Source organism: Alexandromys fortis, unplaced genomic scaffold (genome assembly GCF_014885135.2).
Source record: "Alexandromys fortis isolate MF-2015 unplaced genomic scaffold, M_Fortis_MF-2015_v1.1 scaffold_173, whole genome shotgun sequence".
Classification (NCBI taxonomy): domain Eukaryota; kingdom Metazoa; phylum Chordata; class Mammalia; order Rodentia; family Cricetidae; genus Alexandromys; species Alexandromys fortis.
The window spans coordinates 3,649,509-3,671,283 of record NW_026068051.1 but is presented as its reverse complement, the minus strand read 5'-3'; the positions used below and the strand labels follow the sequence as shown (position 1 = coordinate 3,671,283).

At 44.0% G+C, this 21,775-nt stretch overlaps 1 protein-coding gene across 1 annotated transcript in view; it reads left to right on the top strand.

Annotated features, from left to right (window-relative positions):
* Nucleotides 1-3,216: 3,216 nt before the first annotated feature.
* The window catches only part of Heatr6 (HEAT repeat containing 6), a 30,329-nt gene continuing 11,770 nt past the window's right edge, over nt 3,217-21,775 (top strand). Inside the window, exons 1-12 of the mRNA XM_050119548.1 lie at nt 3,217-3,467; nt 5,495-5,602; nt 7,269-7,409; nt 8,372-8,487; nt 9,129-9,243; nt 10,828-10,929; nt 12,392-12,529; nt 14,464-14,762; nt 15,413-15,590; nt 17,200-17,406; nt 17,772-17,871; nt 20,621-20,976. Coding sequence (XP_049975505.1) covers nt 3,249-3,467; nt 5,495-5,602; nt 7,269-7,409; nt 8,372-8,487; nt 9,129-9,243; nt 10,828-10,929; nt 12,392-12,529; nt 14,464-14,762; nt 15,413-15,590; nt 17,200-17,406; nt 17,772-17,871; nt 20,621-20,976 — 2,079 coding nt within the window. The 5' untranslated portion in view covers nt 3,217-3,248. The remainder of the gene's footprint in view (nt 3,468-5,494; nt 5,603-7,268; nt 7,410-8,371; nt 8,488-9,128; nt 9,244-10,827; nt 10,930-12,391; nt 12,530-14,463; nt 14,763-15,412; nt 15,591-17,199; nt 17,407-17,771; nt 17,872-20,620; nt 20,977-21,775) is intronic.

Sequence of the window (21,775 nt, the reverse complement as noted above, 5' to 3'; positions counted from 1 at the left end):
CTGTCTTCCTTCCTTTCCACAAATACGACCCCTCTATCCACATCTCTAAAGTGGGCTTGCTTTAATGAGATTATGTGTGTGCCTTGTTTTTAACAGAATTAAACGGTAACAGCTTACAAATTATACTTGAGCGAAAAGAAACTAGTGAATTCTACTCCTTAAGCAAGGACTGTCATCCCCAGAACTTGAGCCTAAAGCACAGTGGCTTTCACCATCTGTCTGTCTGTTTATGAGAGGGTAAATTCACTGTGTAGTCCAGGCTGGCCCTATTTGTCTGTTGTGAGAGGGTAAATTCACTGTATAGTCCAGGCTGGCCATTAGCTGAGGAAATGCCTGCCTCGGCTGGGATTTCCGGTTTATCCCACCTGCCTGGCTTTCAGATGATCTCTTCTGATTTAGGTGCCTGCACTGAGCTCTGCAGAGGTGACTGGGACTGTGCACAAGGGGATCAGTGTGTCAGCACTGGGTGCGGTCATGTCTGTGTAACAAGTTAAGACCAGGTAAAACCATCTTACCCTTACTGTTACCACACATCTCGCCTAGACCAGGCAGGTTAGACCTTTGACCCCATGGGGCTTTCCAGGAGTTGGTAGGATAGACTCCCATGTGTCTCCCTAGAGTTTCTCCCCTTTTCCCTCCATGAAGAAGATGCACCTACCACAGGATGGCGTTTTCCAAACCTTTAGAATAATTTCCCCACCCAGTCTACCCAGGAGAAAAATCAGACAAGATTTGAGCAAGAAGATAAAATCACCCATTATTCATCACCCCAAAAATGATGTCTGTTTATGACTGTGATACATATTTAACTGTGCTCAAATATAAAACACATACTTAAAAACAAGAACCTTGTAGCTTTTTGATTCCTTAGCTTTTCAATTTAAAAATAATTAACCAATAATTTTAATATCAGTACTTATCCTCAGTCCCATCCCACTATCTTTGCCTTCTCTGTGGCCCTTTGTATATGCTCTTCTGCCAACAATCTTTGTAAATAAAAGCTTACGACATTTATTTTATAATATTAATATGACTGTATGACTATTAAAATTTATTAATTCCTTTGGGATACAACCTGATATATATAATCAATGACCAAAGAATAATCATAGTAAGCCTTTGATGCACATTGCCATATTTACCTAAGCAGATGCTTTTTCTGTAAAATATTTAATGGGATTCATAATACTGTATAAGTTTCCCTTTTTAATTTTCAGTACCTACTAACTGAAAAAAAGAATAATAAAAAACTACTATATGGTATGTCTAAGGGACAGGACTTGAAAAGATAGTCTAGAGTCATGGGAGTGCTTCTGTAGGTTAAATTGTATTAGCATATTTAGCATATACTCTCAACACCAAACTGTTCGGATCAACAGTTTGGTAAAGCTCCTGCTGCCAAGACTGGCAATCTGAGTTTGATTCCTAGAATCCACATGGTGGAAGGAGAGACCTGGCCTCAAAATCTGTCCTCTGTCCCCTTAGACCACGACACGCATGTAACTGCACATACACAAACACTAACATTCACACAAATAAATCAAAACAAACCTAAACTGTTCGTGCTCAGAACACTGTATTTGTCCCACCCACCCACCTGTAGCGCTTGCTGGCTTCTATACAGTGCTATGGGTTTCCAGAATCGGGAACTGCTGTTTCTCTTTGCATTCTAGGTAGCTACTTACCCCCACCCCCAAACAGCAGGTCTCAAGAACATTCGAAACAGGTTTCTCTGTGTAGCTTTGGAGCCTGTCCTGGGACTCACTCTGTATGCCAGGCTGACCTCAAACTCACAGAGATCCGCCTGTCTCTGCCTCCTGAGTGCTTGGATTAAAGGCATATGCCACCTCTGCCTGGCAACAAGTATACTTTTTATATCTATTTCTCCAACAAAGAATTGTCTCGAGGGTCATCTTCTCTAATAATTGTACCTCTCTTTCTACAGTTTCTACCTTGAAAAAAATTTGCCTGTTTGGAACTCCATGCCCAAGAAAGCTCTTAAAAATGGAGGCCCTGGATGAAGATTACAAGGAGCACAGTGGGGGAGGGACAAGGAGGTATTTCTCTTAATAAATCATTATTGTAAAAGTCTTCACATTGCTTGCATTATTTGGAGGTTGTCATGCTTTGACTATGACATGTCTCCCAGACTCATATGTTGAGGGCAGTTGGTCCATAATTGATAACACTGTTCAGGAAGCAGGGCATTACTGAAGGAGGTAGGTACATCACTGGGGTATTTTGTCCTGGGCCTGCCTTGCTTCTTGTCACTTCCTGCTTGCTTTAGGTGAGCAGCCTCAACCAAACACACTTGTTGGCAAGATAATTCTGCTTTACTACAGAGCAAAGCAGGAGAGCCAGCCACAGACAGCCTTAAACCTCTGAAATATGGAACCAAAAATAAATTTTCCTTCCTTTAATCTGTCCCTCTCGGGTATCTAATCCTAACAGCAGAAAAGCTACTAATTAATGCCAATGTGTTGAGTTCTGATAACATCTATCCTTGTGGATGGCAGTGTGGGTCCACCAAGAAAATGAACATCCCTATTCTGTGGTCATCACCAACCGAAGGAAAACTATATGCAGAGTTCCCAGGGAGGCCTTTGAAGACTGCTTGCATTGACTTGAGCTACATGATAGCAGCCCCTACACACCAACCTCCTACCCTAAAACTGTGGAAGTTCACAGCTTAGACGTATACTCTATGATACCAAGGTCATTCAGTCTTGAATAACACTTTATGTGGGTCACCCTTGTCGTTAAACCCGGACTGTTCACACAGTCTCTTCATACCTCTATTGTGGTAAGAACGAGGCCCTACATCCTAGCTCAGTGCAATGTTTGAACAGGTCTTGAGAATTGCTTCAGATACTCTTGGTGTCGAGCCAGGAGAACCGCTGCTATAACTATCAGTTTATCTCACTGGGGGTAAGGGAGATCAAGGATTCTGGTAGGATCTAAGTAAGAGTACAAGGATGTCACAGTGCTCTCCAGCTTCAGCCAGAATCTTGAAACTCTAGGAATGTCAGCCCGACCAGGAGCGAACTTTCTGAGAGGATAAGGGGGGGGGGGGATTTTCAAGCCTTATTTCTGCCACCTTTTACAAGATACCAGGCTTGATGGAATGATACCCTTATCATCACAGTTGCAACCTGTAGTGCAATACTTTCCGGAACTAGAGCTCTCAAAGAAGTCCTGCCCCCAAGCGGTGTCCCGGAAGTATTTCCCAGCTGGTTCACGTAGGAAAAATGGCGGCGGTGCAGGTCGCCTCGTCGCTTCCTTGTGGGCAGCCGCGAGAGGCCCCGCGGGAGCTGTCGCCCGAGCAGGACGATGGGTTCCGCCGCTTGTCAGCCAGGCTCCGCGCGCTGCAGCCGGATGACAGCACCGTGTCCCGCATGGAGATCCACCTGCTCTTCGACCAGCTCATCTCCGAGAACTACAGTGAGGGCGGCGGCGTGGCCCCCGAGGTAGGCGGCGCGACTCCCCCTTCCTGGACAACGGCAGGTTCCTTTCTCCTGACCCTCCGGGTGTCACCGGTCCCCCGAGTGCCTTAGTTCCAGGCTGGCTTTCTCCCTTCGTCTGTGCCGTATTCTCTGCCCTCCATCTGAAGGGTTGCAAGCTAGCATCTTTCAAAGGCTGCTGCTCTGACGCCCTAGGCTGCCATCCCTGGCGAACGACTCCAGGGATGTCGAGGATAATTTTTGTTGGTTTCGTTGGTGAACACACTGAAGCTCACAGAGATCCAGCGTCACGGTTTTGGCTAATTGGAGCCTACGTTTGCCCTGGTGCCTGTGTTTTCTATTTTGTTTCCGCACTAGCGCCTCCTCCTTTGCCTCACTTCTACTGTCAGAGTAATCTTACTGATACACTTCGGACCTTGTATATCATTAATTCCCTAATCCTTGAGCCAGCTCTACCATGGCCCCCAAACACCTCCAACTTGAGAGCTCTCAACGGTGACTTTATTCGGCTCTTCTCCCACAGTCCCAGTCCGTTCTACTCTACCCACCTGAAATACACACAAGGCGGACATGCTGTTCCTTTCCATTATCCTGGGGCCTGTCGGATTAAAATCCAGCAGAATCTGTCTCAAACATGTTCCTCAGTTCGCTCTCCTTTTTATTCTCATTGTCTGTGCTTTAGGTAAACTAATTCCTGCCTAAACTGTTCCCCTGGTTTCTTACTGGTCTTCTCCAGACTAGCCCCTTTCCAGACTGTTCTTTGCCAGAATCTACTATTTAGTTTAAAAAAAAAAAAAGGCAAACAAAAAACCTATAAAAGTGTAAAACTAGTCAGAGATTTTCAATGTACATTGGCAAATGGCAGAAGCAACTTGCTTAATAAAACAGTCAGTACATGAAGCTCAAGGAAGGAGGAGATTTTTTTTAAATAATTGTACATTTATATAGAAAGGGGGAGAATCCAGACGAGCTCAGCACGGCTAAGGGAGCAGAGTGGAATGAAGAGTGAAGTTAGGGGGATTTTTATTTATACACTTTGATATTTTGTGCAGCAGCGACAAGGTGTGCTTTTCCCCTCTTTGACCCTGAGCGGGTGCAGTCATCTGGAACGTGTTGCTGTTCAAGACCTGAAGGCTTTTTGGTCTCCAAGGCTCCCCACCCACTACCCCCATCATTTGGCTTTTTGATTGCTTGTCTGTCTGGCAAAGTTCTGCTAATTCTTCAGATCATTCCAGATTCTGCTTAAAATTCGCCTTCAGGAGCCCTCACTTCCGGGTTTCTGTGGAATCCTTTCTGTTCTTAATTTACTTTACTTGTGTTTCTTTCTATTTCCCTTACTAGACTGTCAGGTCTCCGTGGTTCAGGGAAATGTTTGGTTAGCCTTAGCCTGGCTCAGAGCCTTTTTACTTAGCAAGCGTCATTAGGTAGTGTCATTTGTGGCTAGCGCCTTCTTTTTGTTGTTGTGATCTTTCTAATTTTATGGAAGTCATGTAAGTGTATTTCTGATTTGCCCCGTAGCATTGAATGTCTGACTCGCTTGGTACTTTTAGCTGTAGCACGCGTGCTTTTCCATGCTGGAAGCCCTTCTTTTGTTATTTAACTGTACTATATGGTAAAAGTTCCTTTCCTTCTTTTTATTGCTTCCTAATTTTTGTTTTTTGTTTTGTTTTGTTTTGTTTTGTTTTGGATTTCCGAGACAGGGTTTCTCTGTAGCTTTGGAGCCTGTCCTGGAACTAGCTCTTGTAGACCAGGCTGGCCTCGAACTCACAGAGATCCGCCTGCCTCTGCCTCCCGAGTGCTGGGATTAAAGGTGTGCACCACCACCGCCTGGCCCTAATTTTTGTTATTTCATTCCCCCAACCCTTATTTTCTTCCTCAACTTTCACTGGGATATTTTCCAACACTGGGTGTGGAACATCACTAAACTTTCCTATTTGACTATGTTTGGGATGCTCACTCAGCTAACCAGTGCTGTGTTTGGGGTGCTCACTCAGCTAACTGGTGCATTTATTTTATTTTATTTTATTTTTTAGGACGTCAGTGCTGTTCTTGTGCGGGCTTGTCAGTTGGTGCCTCTTAGTCAGAATCACCTTGTCAGCAAAGTGTCCCAGCTGATCCACCATTTACTTTACAGACTGCAGGTAAGCATGTGTGTCACTTCAGGGCTCAGACTGTGAATGCATTTATGGTAGGCTCAGCTCTTTGTTCTGTTTGAGACAGGATCTTAGCTCAGGCTGGCTGAGAAAGACCTTGCCCTTCTTTCTGATCTTTTTGTTCATGTTTATTTAAAGTGTTGGGATTACAGATGTTTGCTGCCATGCCCAGATCGGTTCTCTGATCTTTTGAAAAGCTTCAAATAAATATAATGCCTTGAACTGGGAGTTCAACTCAGTGGTAAAGCCTTGCCTTGAGGGCCTGGCACACATGAGGCCAGGGTTCAATCCCAGCATCAGTACCACCGGAAAAACCAATGCTTAATAAGAGTATATCATTAAGACCAAGTAGAATTCTGGCTGAATATATTTTCTGAGAGATTCTAGACTTTTGCTTATGAGAATATTCTTTTATGTTTGGTTCAATAAACCAACATCATTCATACCAACTTAGATTTTTTTTCCCATGGAAAATAGAATTGATCGAGTTATATCCCAGAACATAGTCAAATGATTCCCTATGTCTTTCCCACCAATGTTACTCACTTTTCCTGAAACTCTTATTTTTGAAATCTATATAAAACCCCACAAGTATCTTGGGAACAGGGAGCCTCAGGATAAAAAGACCACAGTTATTTCTGCCAACATCTGTTCTGCAGTTCTCCATCTGTAAACCTTGTAAGTGAATCCATGAGTAGATGAGTGTACGAATATCAGTTAGCATTGTTTCAACCAGAATCCTTCAGACTGCGAGAGAGGAGGGCATCCAAATAAAAGCAGAACCCTGCTGCTGGGCAAGGGGATGGATGCTGGCGGGTAACCAGCTGCATGTGTTAGATGCTGGCGTGTGACCAGCTGCGTGTGTTAGGTGCTGGCGTGTGACCAGCTGCGTGTGTTAGATGCTGGCGTGTGACCAGCTGCGTGTGTTAGTTGCTGGCGTGTGTCCAGCTGCGTGTGTTAGGTGCTGGCGTGTGACCAGCTGCGTGTGTTAGGTGCTGGCGTGTGACCAGCTGCGTGTGTTAGGTGCTGGCGTGTGGCCAGCTGCATATATTCCAGGTTTAGACTGTCCCAGACAGATGTGGGATATCTTCTGAATTTTCACTATTGTCATGTGCTTCATCTCTGTGTCACTGGCAATTTGAGAACTTCCTGACACCTGTGGCATCAAGAGCCCATAACCAACTTTCTAATATTTGATGACACTAAATATGGACTTGAATGTCCATAAATTGGATTTTGGTCAGCCCACTTTTTCTTGAGAAAATTATAAACTCTAGGGGACAGGGATTTGTCATATCTTCTTGGCATGTTCCTCACATCATCACAATATGTAGTTAGCAGATGTGTTTGTTTGCTACGTATTAGTTGAATAGTTACTATATGCTAAGTCAGTTTAATTGAATTAAGACACTTCAGTGTATTGAGTTTTGTATCTGACTTATAGTTGTCAGTTTCTAATTAGTTCCAGGAAAAGTTACAAGGACTACCAGTTTCTACTTTGGAGACATCAAAGGGACAGAAGTGATCAAGACCCTATAGCAGGGAGACGGTCTCCCCCTATCTTGATCAAACTTAGAGCCAATGCTTTGGTACAAAAAAGATGAACGTGTGCTCTCTTCCGTTAGTTCATCTCTGTTTTTCCCTTTCTTGTTAGGTGGTTGTAGACGAGCAGAACTTGGATTTCCTGTTGACCTATACAATTTCAGCTATTCAGCAGTGTAGCTCTTGGACACACATGGAAATTCTTCAAGCCCTGGCCGCTCTGGTTTACTGCAATGGTTCAAAATGTCAAAAGGTAGTGTCTTAGGTTGTGTTTTGTTACCGTGATAAACAGCACAACCAAAAGCAACTAAAGGACGAAAGTGTTTATTTCATTTTACAACTTATAGCCAATCATCCAAAGAAGCTGGGGCGGGAACTGTAGCAGAAACCACCGGGAGATGCTGCTTACTAGCTTGCTTCCTCTGGCTTGCTCAGCTGTCTTTTTTATACAGTGCAGGCCCAACTGCCTCGGGATGGCACCGCCCACAGTGGGCTGGAGCCCACTACATCAGTTAGCAGTTAAAGGAACTCCCCACAAACGCTTTTCCAGGCCACCTGATGGAGACAGTTCCTCAGTTGAGGTCCCCTCTTCCCAGGTGACTCTAGGTTTGCATCAGGTATTTTAAACTGTTACACCTTTCCTTTGAAAGGCTAGTAACACAGACTTGAGAGCCAAGATACCTGTTTTCAAATATCCATCCTGCCATAATTGCATGTATAGCCTTCCTGGATCCCTTGTTTATTCATGGTAAGATATTGCTCTGAGGATGAAACAGTGCTTGGCTATAACTGTTGGCCATTATTATCATCGTCACCCTTCTTCCACGTATCCAAGACTAAAGAGCCCCAGCAATTACCTAGTCATGATTTTTTTTAAAAAAAAGATTTTAAAGATTTATTTTATTATTATGCATTATTGTCTGCATTGCCAGAAGAGGGCGCCAGATCTCATTAAAGATGGTTGTGAGCCACCATGTGGTTGCTGGGAATTGAACTCAGGTCCTCTGGAAGAGCAGCCAGTGCTCTTAACCTCTGAGCCATCTCTCCAGCCCCCCAGTCGTGATTCCTGGCATATGTTTGGGTAGCCATTGAAGGATTTACCTAATGGTTAATTTTTTGATATTTAACTGTTCTTTAGTTAGGAAAATATTGTCTAACAGGTACAGTCTTCCTAGAAGCTGTTCTTATACCCACACTGTTGATATTTTGTTTCAGTATCTCCCAGACCTGCTAGGCAAGAGCGGCCTCTTGATGAAGTTGAGTGACTCAGCTCACTCTGATCCTGAGGTCAGGAGAGCTGCAGTGCATTGTATGGCAAACTTGTGTCTCAGGTATGTGGTAGGACTCTCCTGGGCCTTTCGTAGATTGTAGAAAAATAACCTTGCTTAAGCTATGCCTGGTGATGCATGACTTTGATCCCAGTACTCGGGAGGCTGAGGCAAGAGGATCCTTAGCTTGAGGCTATTGTACAGAGCCTGGTCTGCAAGGGCTAGTTCTAGATCAAGCTCCAAAGCTACAGAGAAACTCTGTGTCAGAAAAAGAAAAGAAAAAAACAAAGATGAGCTGGTACCACAGTGCGCAGTGACAGATGGGCAGCACAGACTTGGCCTTGTCCTGCGTAGCTCTGTCTGTCCGGTGCCTGGGAAAGCACTCGGTCTTGTTCTCACTCCGCAGGATCTGTCTGCGGTATTTCCCTCCTATGACTGAATGGCAGAACCAAAAGAAGATTATTTCTTCTCCACCTCTCCTCCTCTACGCTGCTGTGACATAGTTCTCTTCCACCTTCATGTGTGTTCAAGCCTGTGTTAGTCCAGCAGTACCTAATCAGCCAAAGTGGCGTTTCTAGAGTACAGTAGCATTCAGTGATATGCGCTAGACTTAGCAGTCTGCGTTGCTGTTGTTAATTCTTATCTATCTATAAGAACCATTTCAAAGGAGACCGCTTGAATTGTTCTCTCTGCTTGTGTTTTAGTGTTCCAGGACAGCCGTACCTGGAGGAGTCCTATCAGAATGTCTGCTTCCAAGCTTTCTTGACCATTTTACAGTCTCCAAAATCGTCTGATATGGATGATATAACATTTTGCATGGTAGGTGGGGCTGTTGTTAACATCCAAACGGAGACTAGAGGATTTGACTGCTCTATTAAAGTCATCTGGAAAGATAGAGCTACACGGATGTGTAAATGGTGTCTGTAAGTCATCAGCACTGAGGCCACACCTTTGAATTTAAATGATAAGGAACCATTTTGCTTGCTTTGGTTTGCTCTGAGTGTTGTTTTGACAACTTAAAAGGCCATATTCTTTCTCCTCCTTAATCTAAAAACAGTACAATGATTATGAATGATTTTAGAGTAAAAAGGAAGAAAGTTATTCAATAATATCATTTTAATGACAAATATGATGATATATGAACATATTTTAATTCAGAAGCATATATTTTAAACATTATAGATCTAAGGTAGTGAAAGTTATTTTTGGTACCTGACTGAGATATGACTGTTGGAAATAATTCATCCTGTGGGCCCCCAGCTTTTTGAAAGAGCATGTTTATCATTTGATGCCCTGTTTTACAACCTTCCCATTTTTTAAGTTTTAATGACTCTTAGACAACTTCCCTGTGCTTATTTATATGCGTCATGGTTTCTGGTGGCTACCGATGGAATAATTTGGGCATATTACTTAATTTCCTGGTGCCTCCACGTTCTGCCCATATTGTGGGGCTTTTATGTGGTGCACAAGATAAAGCATTTAAAGTGCGTGACAGAATCATGTCAGTGTTGTTGACTTTCACATTTAGCCTGTGTTAGCTTATGTAATTGTCACAGCCGTAATTCACGAAAGTCGACTTCTCCCACTATTTCAACAAGTCTGCAGTTCACTGCTTCCCCTGTGGGGGATTTCTGAAGGATGGAGTCCTAGAAGTGAGGGCACTTGATCAGAACTGCCCTCCCACCCGTGCCTTGGCCTTTAGGAACCACTCAGGGTGTTCATTACAGAGCTTTTCACATCTTTTCTCTGTTCCTTTAAAAAAAATTATTATTTTTTATCATTTGTTTGGTTTTTGTGATAAGGTTTCTCTGTGTAACAGTTCTGGCTGTCCTGGAACTCATTCTGTAGACCAGGCTAGCCTCAAACTCACAGAGATCTGCCCGCCTCTGTCTCCTGAGTGCTGGGATTAAGAGCACGCACCACCACTGCCCAGCTAAAAACTTTTAAGTGCACTTTATGTATTGTGTATGTGAGCATGTGGGCATGCCGCAGCACTTGTGTGGAGCTCAGAGGACATGTTGGAGAAGTTAGTTCTCTCCTTCCACAAGTGGGTCCTGGGAACTGAACTCAGGTCGTCAGCTTTGGCGGCAGGCGACCATACCTGCTGGGCTCTCTCACAGGCCCTCTGCGCCCCTTCTGCAGTCTTACCCCCCTCCCCCCGCTTTCTTGCTCAGTTATGCTTGCTGACTTAGAAGTGTACACAGTAAGAGGGCTCTTCTAGACAGATGCCCAGGGCGCCCATCAGCCCTTGTCTCTGGTCCCCATCTCTGTTGTGTATGCTGCATAAAGTGTTCCTTCGTCTAGAGGGCTCTTCTCTTCTGTTCTAACAGTTACCGAGTTGGTCCCTGAGGAACCAGGTCTTACTCTGTCTTCTAACTTGCATCTCTGCTGCCCTCCCCTCAGTTGTTACAGAACGCACTGAAAGGCATACAGTCCCTTCTTAATGGCGGGAAGATGAGAATGACGGAAACAGAGCACCTGGGCGCGCTCCTCGCGGTGCTGAAGGTGAGGCGAGTCTTCAGCTTCACGCCCCAAGTGTGGGCTTTCCTGTCCTTGCACCTCTCTGGCCAGCCCTCTGTGGCTTAGAGGGTCTCAAGTGGATTATAAGAGCAAAGTAAATTGTTTATATTCAAGTGTACTCAGTTCAAATTAAGAGCAGAGGACAACCACAATCAATATATCAAAGTTTTAAGAATTACTTTGGAATCTCAGAAAAGAATCAATAGTGAGATATAATTTGTAAATGATTTAATTACAGATTATCTTGAACCCACCTTTCCCTTTTTGCACTTAAGGAGCAGTAGGCTGCCATTGCTAGCTCCTGAGTCTGTACACAGTGGGAAAATCGGGTCACCCTCTGAGACCCAGAGCCCTTCAGTTCATCCAGGAAGAATCAGAGACATGGTGTTCACCTCAGGTCAAAGCCATCTGGGACAGTCTAGTTTTGTGACCAATATTTTAATTACTTTCTCTTAATCCCTAAATAGAGAGGAACAAATATGGAAATAGATGAATAAATAAAAACAGTAAATTAGGGGCTGGAGAGATGGCTTGGTGGTTAAGAGTGCTGGTTCCTTTTACAGAGGACGCGGCACACACTTGGTGGCTCACAACCATTCACAGCTCCAGTTCCATGGGATCCAATCCCCTCTTCTGACCTCCACAGGCACCTGGTACACACATGGCACACATACAGGCAGGCAAAACTCTCATGCACATAAATAAACCTTAAAAAATGTTTCAAAAATAGAATAAATTAGTTTAAACAATTTGTGACCAATAAAATAACAGGATAAAAGTGGTTTGATAAATAAAAATTACAGATGCACTAAAACTAAACCTAATCTGGTGTGACCAGTGCAGCAGATCCAGCTGCATTCTTGCCCATCCCAGTACTTACTTGCCACGCCCAGTCTCTGAAATCAGATGAAATCATGAGCATTGGGGGACATGGACATAGATAAGGTTAAGTACTTCTCTCAGCACTAACCTTAAGGTATCTCCTTTGCCTCTTTTTTTTTGGGGGGGGGGGGGGCTCGAGACAAGTTTCTCTGTAGCTTTGGAGCCTGTCCTGGAACTAACTCCTATAGACCAGGCTGGCCTTGAGCTCACAGAGATGTACCTGCCTCTGCCTCCTGGGTGCTGGGATTAAAGGTGTGTACCACCACCATTTTTATTCTGTAATAGTTTTTTTTTTTTTTAATGTATACAGTGTTCTGCCCACATGTATGCCTGTATGCCAGAGGAGGGCACCAGGTCTCATTACAGATGGTTGTGAACCACCATGTGGTTGCTGGGAATTGAACTCAGGACCTCTGAAGAGCAACCAGTGCTCTTAACCTCTGAGCCAGCCATCTCTCCAGCCCTCTGTAATAGTTTTTAAACATTGTTCTGTGCTTTAGTGAGAACGAGCTGATTCCGTTTCTGATTTATATGGCATTTGTTTCTCCTCACCTTTCCTTGTCAGAAAGCCATGTTTCACGGACTCCCTGGATTAAACATAGAGATGCCCACAGTTCTATACCCAACTCCACTTCCTCAGTATGATGGACGATCACCTGTTAAACCACAGCAACCAGAGCCCAGTGCTGCTCGACTATCTGCGGTACATTTCTGTCCATTGAGATTTCAGCTGTGGATTGTTCGCGTGCTTACTGTGTGCGTGTGTGTGCCACTAGTAATTTGTTTTCAAGTTAGTGTAGTTAATACAGAAATATAAATTTGATCAGATTGCTGAGAATGCCAGTTAGAGTACCTTGTACTTCTGAGAGGTTTAGGCATTGTGACCGCTACAAACAAGCATTTGCTTTACTTCAGTGCTGTGAAGACTCCTTTCTAGGCCCTCAAAGCCAAGAAGGATCAGTACACTTCTTTTGTAAAGGGCTGGCTATCACTGGTAACAGTGCAAAGCAACCAGGAATTCTCTGTGGAAGCAGATGGGCTACATTTCAGTAAAGCTTAAAAGAAACAGGCTACAGGGTGGGCTGCAGTTAGCCTTGGGTCATAATGTCACAGTCATTCTTTAGAGCCATTAAAGCCCATGATGCTCCTGTCACATTCCCCAGCCTTTCTAGACAGCTGTCTTTTCCCTCAGTTCTCTTGGAGACTCTGGAGCATTCATGGGGGTGACCAAGATTTATTTCTAGAAATGTGACAGCAGACAAAGAGTGCTTAAATTGGAAATTCCCTTTATTTATTTATTCATTTATTCAACATTTATACATGGACTACACTAAGATGTAGATGGAAGTTTCTGTCCCTCCTGGTCCTGCAGCCATTCTGTCCCAAAGAAACACACAGAAGCTTATATTAATTATAAACTGTTTGGCCTATAAGCTCAGGCTTATTATTAATTAGCTCTTGCAACTTAAATTAACCCATAATTCTTATTTATGTTTAGTTTTGTGGCTTGGTACCTTTTCTCAGTAAGGCATTCTAATCTTGCTTCTTCTGCGTCTGGCTGATGCTGACTTTCTATCTTTCCTCTTCCCAGAATTCTCCTAGTCTGGTTTCTCCACCTATACTTCCTGCCTGGCTACTGGCCAATCAGTGTTTTATTAAACCAATACAGGTGACAAATCTTTACAGTGGTCAAGAGCCTTGTCCCACAGCACTAAGACATTGGAGGAAGCATGAAAAGTTCAGGCACTAGGGCCTGGAGAGATGGCTCACTAGGTAAAGTACCAGTTGCACAAACATAAGGACTTGAGTTCATATCCTTGTCACCTATATTTTAAAAAACAAAACAGAACTGGTGTATACATGAGGTTTGCTTAAGATGTGATAGCTAAATGGAGACTCCAGAATGAATAACAAGGTGGAGGGATGGGAATCAGAGCTGTATAGACACGGAGTAAGTGCGCATGTGGCTCCTGCTTGCAGGTGTGTGGGGGTCTTACACAGTGTTACAGAGTGGTTTATGTGTAAGTGATGTAGGAGTCATAGAAAAATGGTCAGATTTGTGGCTGTGAAGAAGCACAGATTTTTGCAGAGAAAGTGTAGGTCAGGACCACTTTAAGTAATAGATGAGGGAACTTCTGCCTAGAGGGTGACAGGGGCTGTGCTCATGTTCCACAAGCTTTCGAGCTCTGGCAGAAGCTCTGGAGAAGGCCAGCTTCTCTACAGCTATGCCTGGTGCTTCCAGGTGAGGGAGTGATACTCAGAAGTGGCTCCAGAGTCACCTGGAAAAGCCCAGGCTATGCGTTGCTGTGTCCAGGAGCCTTATTCCTTGTTTCTAGTTCAGGACTATGTCATGCATTGTGCCTGGCACATCCTGCCACTCTGCTTGTGTTCTTTTTTCTCCTTTCTTCAAACTGCTTGTTAGGGACCTCTCCAGTCACTTTCAAATGAGAGAGTACCAATGATGTCAGTTAAAAAGTAGTTTTGGAATGACTCATAATATATATGTATTATGTATGTGTGAATATATGTAAGTATGTACATGTGTATGTGTATGTATACATATGTGTGCATGTATATATACATGCATAATATATATGTGTGTATGTATATATATATTGTCTTTGCTCCTAAAATTAGAACAAAAAGAAAAAGCACAAAGTAAAACCAAAGAAAGCCCAACAAGGAGAGAAGGAGGAGGAGGAAGAATCCAGTGGTGAAGTCGAAGCAGCCCCAGGCCTCAGCAGGAACAGGGTGAACACATGTGGCGAGAACACCTGGCGCTTCTCCCCCCGGGGCGCCCAGAGTTTGCCTGTGGATGGAGACAGAGCTGCAGGAAGAGAACAGGTCTGGCCCTTCCCCTCCTCCAGCTGGAAACGAGCCAGCAGCAGTGAGTCAGACTACTCCGATTCGGAAGGAGGCATGCAGGGGAAAATGAGGTAGTAGTACTTTGTTATAATGTTCTACCTGCTATTTGTAGTTGCATGTGACTTAAGAACCTGCCTGCTGTGTGGTGTTGACCTTAAAGGTCAACTTCACTTTGACCATGGCCACCTGCTAGATCTACTTTCATGACTCTTTGCCCCTCTCTGGCCTTTTCGCTTGTTAGCCACTAGTCCTCTTCAAAGTGAGCTCACAAGTCATCGTTGCTGGGAAGCTTTTCCTGCACCTCCACTCTGACCTAGACTCTCTGTTACATGACCCTGCAGTTCACCTTTGCCCTAGTGTAGTGAAGTGTGTTACAGTCCTTTCTCGAACCATCTGTCACTTCCACTAAAAAGCATGTGAAGGGCAGGGGCTTTGTGTGTGTGTCCCCACCTCAAGTGCTGTGGCTCACATGAAGTCATTCGGCGTATCCATTGGGTAGATAAGTGGACACTGTGCTGTTTCTTGTCTCACTCTGGTTCAGCCTTACTATTAATAGCTTGTAGCAAAATTACCTAATGTGTATTGATCATACTTTGGAAGGGATGGTAACATCCTAGGGATACTCAGGATGCTTAATTTCTCAAATCATTTGGACTGGTGGGAATAAGTAGCCTTTCCTTTGCATTTTTAAACTTATTAAACTTTCTTCTCACTATGAAAGGTCGTACCAAGCCAAGGTTCGCCAAGGAGCGTTAGCTTGTTTTCTTTCTACGATCAAATCCATAGAAAAAAAAGTTCTCTATGGCTATTGGTCGGCCTTTGTTCCTGACACGCCCGAGCTCGGAAGCCCACAATCCGTGTCCTTAATGACGCTCACATTAAAGGACCCATCTCCAAAGGTAAGACACAGTTCTATGTCTTTCCCCTTTGCCCTATTGGTCTCTGAATACTGCTCTCACTCCACCATCCCGGCTCCTGACTTGAGAACCTTGCTAGCAGGAAATGGCTGAGGACAGGCATCTGTGGACCGCATATTAAGATTATGTCTTAGCCCAGGGTTTTGCTTGAAGTCAGAGCACACTGAGCTATCACTTCTGTGTCTCCCGTGAGCCCCACTGAAGCTGTGGCTCAGGTGTGACTTGACTCAGTAGAATGTAGTATACCTGGTTGTAGAGGCTTAACCTAGTGGCGTGTAGTGTGTCTGTGGTTGTAGAGGCCATCTGAAGCTTAGAAAAGTGCTTGTGAAAACCCAAGATAGTACTATACATAAAATAAGGTTCTAACAATTTCCCCATATCTTTTAAAAAATGAAAGATTTACATATTTTAATGAGAAAAAAATCCATTCCAGAAAAGAGAAAACAATAGTTTGGCAGTCTGGATAGGATCAGCAACTACCCAGTGGCCGATGGAGTGTCTGCCTCTGTTTAGATAGATACATTCACTCCTCTCTGGAAACTAGCTCTCAAACAAGGAAGGAAAAGAGTCTGCTCTCAGCCGTGCAGCAATGAATATTAAAAAGTCACACTGAGGAGCACCATGCTTTCCTTAGAAAGTGAATATTTTAATTAGCCCTATTGCATTAAGGTTTTTTTCTAAAAGGAGAATATAATCCACAGTATATTAGAATACTCTGTAATCATTTGAGTTGTTAATTACATATAAGATGGGGCTGGAGCTTGGCTCAGTGGTTAAGAGCACTGACTGCACTTCCAGAGGACCCAGGGTCGATTTCCAGCACCCCTTGTCAGCTCACAGTCACCTGTAACTGACTCTTCCTTAAATAAACAGCAATCCATGACTAAAATGTATTTTTCCCCTTTCTGTCCATAAGATCATAGTTAGGGTCTGTGAGATGGCCCAGTGCTTAAAGTGCTTGCTGTTCAAGCATGAAGACATGAGTTCAGATCCCCAGCACCTGTAAAGAACTGGGTGGTAGAGACAGGTGGATCCCTAGGGCTTGCTGACCAGCCAGCCCCACTAAATCAGTAAACTCCAGGTTCAGTGAGAGGCCTTGTCTCAAAAATTAAAGTGGAGAGCAACTGAGAAAGACACATGTGCATGCAGATGTGCACACCATAAACATACACAGCTTACATCCGTTATCAGATACACCCAAGTGTTTCTAAACATTTAATTACCATTGCTAATATACACAAACACACACTCAGGTGCTTCAGAGTAGAATGTAAGTGGGTACTCTTGAGAGCTGTTGAGTTCTCTTTTCATCAGCCTGATACTTAGATATATAGGTCTCTGATCTAATCATTCCCACACTTAGGACTTCAGATCCTTGTGCTGTGGTAGTGGTTCTGCCTCACTGTTGTCCCATGGCAACCTTACGTGTGGTCGAGTGGTACCATGTAGCTGCCCTCAGTACCTGATGCAGCCTCCCCTTGCCTTTATCTAATAAGATGGCTCTGAGTACTTGGAGAATTGAGCCTATGGAAAGAAGGGAGCCTGGATCCCGACTTCTGACTGACCGGTGTGAATCATCTTAACATTCCAGACGCGTGCCTGTGCCTTGCAAGTTTTGTCTGCCATCTTGGAAGGCTCGAAACAGTTTCTTTCTGTTGCTGAGGACACCACTGACCACAAAATGGCTTTCACTCCTTTCTCCGTAACAATTGCATCCAGCATTAGAGAGTTGCACAGATGTCTTCTGTTAGCTTTGGTGGCAGAGTCATCATCCCAGACCCTTACCCAGATAATTAAGGTAAGTCCCAAGTTACCTTCAGCTTGAGAGAGGCTTCAGTTTGTATATCTTACATCTCCTGAAAGTATAAGTAATAATTATATTAAAGACACCTGTTTGGAAGTCTGTACTTAATCTTACTGTAGGCATTAAAAAGACTGGTTTTCTTTTAGTAAATAGACCTTGAAAACTGGCTCTGTGGATAAAGGCTCTTGCCAGCAAGCCAAGTTTGATCTCCAGAATTCATGTGGTGGGAGGAGAGAACAGATTCCCACAGTCGCCTTCTGACCTCCACATACACATACATACTCACAAAAATAAAGATAAAAAATATTATTTTGTGTGTGTGTGTGTGTGTGTGAATGTATGTTTCTGTTCTGTTACAGTGCCTTGCAAATCTAGTATCAAATGCCCCCTACAACCGCCTGAAACTCAGCTTGCTGACCAAAGTCTGGAACCACATAAAACCTTACATCCGCCACAAAGGTTAGTAGTGCTAACTGCTTCTTTTTGTCAATGTAGACTATCAGTGTTTAAAAGAATGAGAAGTAAGTATTGAGAGCACCTCTTCAGCTCTAAGATGTTTGCTTAGTCTCAGCTTGTCAAAGGTATAAACAACTAGACGGCTGTTTGGGGGAAGGGAAGGAGCTGGAGAACCAACTGAGTTGAGTGCTTGCTTCGACGTCTTAGGACAGTGAACAAACTGCATCTTAGAGTGATCGTGATAGACGGATGGATGGATGGATGGGGGGAGGGTGGGTGGGTGGATGGATGGATGGGGGAGGGGGGGTGGGTGGGTGGATCGATGGATCGATGGGTGGATAGATGGATGGAAGGAAGGGTGGATAGGTAGGTGGATAGACAGAATGGACGGGTGGATAGATGGATAGGTGGGTGATGTCATGTATTGAGGAGAAAACAAAACCCTAACTTCTGTAACGCGATCTGTATGGTTCACATAAGGTCTTTTGAAGTTGGTTCACCTCTCCTTGACTGCAAAGATACTGCTTGTATGTCTTGGCTTTTCCCACACATGTGTATGGGTTGATAGCACCTGCCTTTAGAATGTTCCCACACATGTGTATGGGCTGTCAACACCTGCCTTTAGAGTGTTCCCACACATGTGTATGGGCTGTCAACACCTGCCTTTAGAATATCCCCACACATGTGTATGGGCTGTCAGCACCTGCCTTTAGAATGTTCCCACACATGTGTATGGGCTGTCAGCACCTGCCTTTAGAATGTTCCTCTTTGTTTGCAAGATTTCAGATCAGGCTCCCTCTTACATCTAAGTTTTCAGTCAGAGTTGCAGAGCTTTTTCTGGAATATGCAGTATTTTCTGGAACACTATGGGAGAGACACTGGCCCTGGAGTCAGTCTGAGGAACTACAGCCCCCTCTTCTTCCATCTTCACAGCTATGGCCCATCCAGAACCCCATTTCCTCATAACAGGAAGACTTGCACCTATTCTGTAAGGTTGACATGAGAGGCCAAGTTCAGCCCACGGGTCTATAAATCAGGACACAGAAAGATAAGTCCTGCCTTGAGGCCTCTCATCACAGTGATGGCAAAAGGTACAAGTTAGAGCCCAAGGCTCCTGGTGCAGGCAGCTGCTTGTCTAATGGTGCCTGTTTCTCTTCAGTTGCATCTTCAGCCCCAGGAGAGGGACACATCTCAACAGTCCCTTTCAAATATTTGACTTTGTACTTGAATGTTTTCATTGTTAAAATGATCAAATTCTAAATGTGAATCTAACAAAATTTATAGCAGGTTCATATGAACACTAGAAAGTGATGGATGAGATGGAAGAGTCCTTGCTCGTAGATAGGGTTCGGTGTTGGTTCTCCCAATCTTGATCCCAGTGAAAAGCACAGCAGGTCATTTTGTATAGCATCGACAAATAGGTTCTTACATTTACCAGGTAAAAGACCTGGAATAGGAAACAGTACTGATAGAGAAGTTAGGCTGGAGGTCAAACTCAGTGGAACACTTGCCTCGAGGGTGCAAGAACCCAGGTGTGTTAGCACCTCAAAACCTACTATAAAACTACAGTAAAGACAGTGTCGAATATAGGTCAGAAGAAGAGAGTAGAAAGCCTGGAAACATACCCACATCCATCACTGTTAGCTGATACAGCAAAATAACCAAAATAACTCTTCAGTAAATGGTGCTAGAGCTGCTAGACAACCAGATGCAGAAAACTGAACTCAAATGCAGACCTTCTAGCTTTTTCCCCTCATGTGTTATGTATGTGTGGTGTGAGTGCATGTGTATATGAACTTTTGGGAGGGGGCACACACATGTGAAGGCCCTAGATTGGCATCAGGCATGTTCTTCAGTCTGTCCACTTCATTGAGAACGTTTCTCAGTTGCACCAGATCTCTGGATAGACATTTTGTTCCTGGGTTCCCATCCCTGGTCTTCTGAGCACTGGAATTACGTGTGGGCCACCACACGCACTCAGCATGGATACGGGTTCTCCAGTCCTCATGCTTAGGGCAATTGCTTCAATCACTGAGATGCCCTAACCCTGTTTTTTTGTTTTTAATAGCTTTTTTCTTTTAAATCCTGTGATCATTCATGTACATGGATTAATAATTTTTGTTACTATATGTTCCACTATAGTGTTTCTATTTGTTTTGTTTTTGAAATGAGGTCTCCCTATATAGCCCATGTTGGCCTCAAATGTCCTCCTCCCCTACCCTCCAGAGTGCTAGCGTTGTAAAGACACTGGTTTTATTTTTGTGATTGTGGGTAAGTATGTGCATGTGTATTCGGATACCTAGGAGGCTAGAAGAGGGCACTGGAGTTACAGGCAGTTGCGAGCTGCACCATGTGGATGCTGGGAGCCAACCTCTAGTCCTCTGCAAGAGCAGCAAGTGCTTTTACCAACTGAACCATCTCTCCCACACCCAAGTGCTAGGAATTCAGATATACAGCTCCATGCCTGGGTTCTGTGGTCTTTTTAAATCAAGGAACCTCACAACCTATTTTGATTTTTTTCCTAGTATTCATATTTGGATACTCCTAGTCAGTTGTCTTGTAGAATAACGTTCTTGATTTGTCATGTTGTTTTTTTATGATATTGTCCCATATTCTCTATGAACTGAAATTAGGGGTTTAATTATACCTACTTAAAGAAGAATCTAGCAATTCTTAATTGCTAGCAGGGATAACTACGGCACTTACGACATTTATGTCAGTGATTTGTGATGCTCTGTCTTTCTTTGGGCAGATGTTAATGTTCGCGTGTCGAGTCTCACACTCTTAGGGGCTATAGTGTCTACTCATGCGCCTTTGCCGGAAGTCCAGCTGCTCCTGCAGCAGCCCTGCTCCTCTGGGCTCAGCAGCAGCAGTTCAGCAACTCCCTACCTCAGCACTCCTGACTGCTGGAAGAAAGTCCCTGCAGGACCCTCTCTGGAGGAAGCGTCAGTCAGCTCGCCAAAGGCGTCTTCAGAGCCCTGCTGGCTCATCCGACTTTGCATCTCCACTGTGGTGCTGCCCAGGGAGGACTCCTGCTCAGGTAGCGATGCTGGCTCTTCCCTGGGAAGCACCTATGAACCATCCCCCATGCGGCTGGAGGCTCTGCAGGTAGGACACGCCGTGTCTTCCTGTCTGTTAGAAAGGTACCATTCCTTCTCAGGAGAGTGACTGAGGGGCAGGTGCATGAAGTGGCCGCCCCTTTAGGTGTGGCTTTTGCTCTGTTTTGTTTTGCTTTTGTTGTTTTGTTTAGGGCAGTCCTTGTAAATTGTTGGGTATATTTCTGTTCTTTTGTTCCAGACTACTGTAGTCACTCAAGTATTGTATGACAGGTGGATACCATTAAGTTTGACTTCTACAGCTAAAGTTAGTTTTCTATAAATTCTTTGTTGTCATCTTGTATCTATTTATTGAAACAAAATTATTGCTCTTTGGAAGGAAGAAAATACCCCTTTCACAGTGTGTTGGTCTGTGTATTTAATTTGAATGCTTGGGAAGCAGAGGCAGGCAGATTTCTGAGAGTTCAAGGCCAATCGGGTTTACATAGCAAGTTCCAGACCACACAGGTTTACATAGTAAGAACTCATCACAAAGTAAATAAATAACAAATAAAAATTTTGAAAAGAAAAAAAAAAAGAAAATACCCCTGTACGCAGATGTAGTCTAAAACACAGGGTTGTATATAGCCAGGGCTCTCTAGAGCAGAGTTTCTCAACCTGTAGGTCGTGACCCTTTTGGGGGCCACATATCAGATATTTACATTATAATTCATAACAGTAGCAAAATTGCAATTATGAAGTAGCAACAAAATACTTTTATGGTTGGAGGTCACCTTAGCATGAGGAACTGTACTAAAAGGCTGCAGCATTAGGAAGGTTGAGAACCAGTGCTTAGAAGGAACAGAACTGAT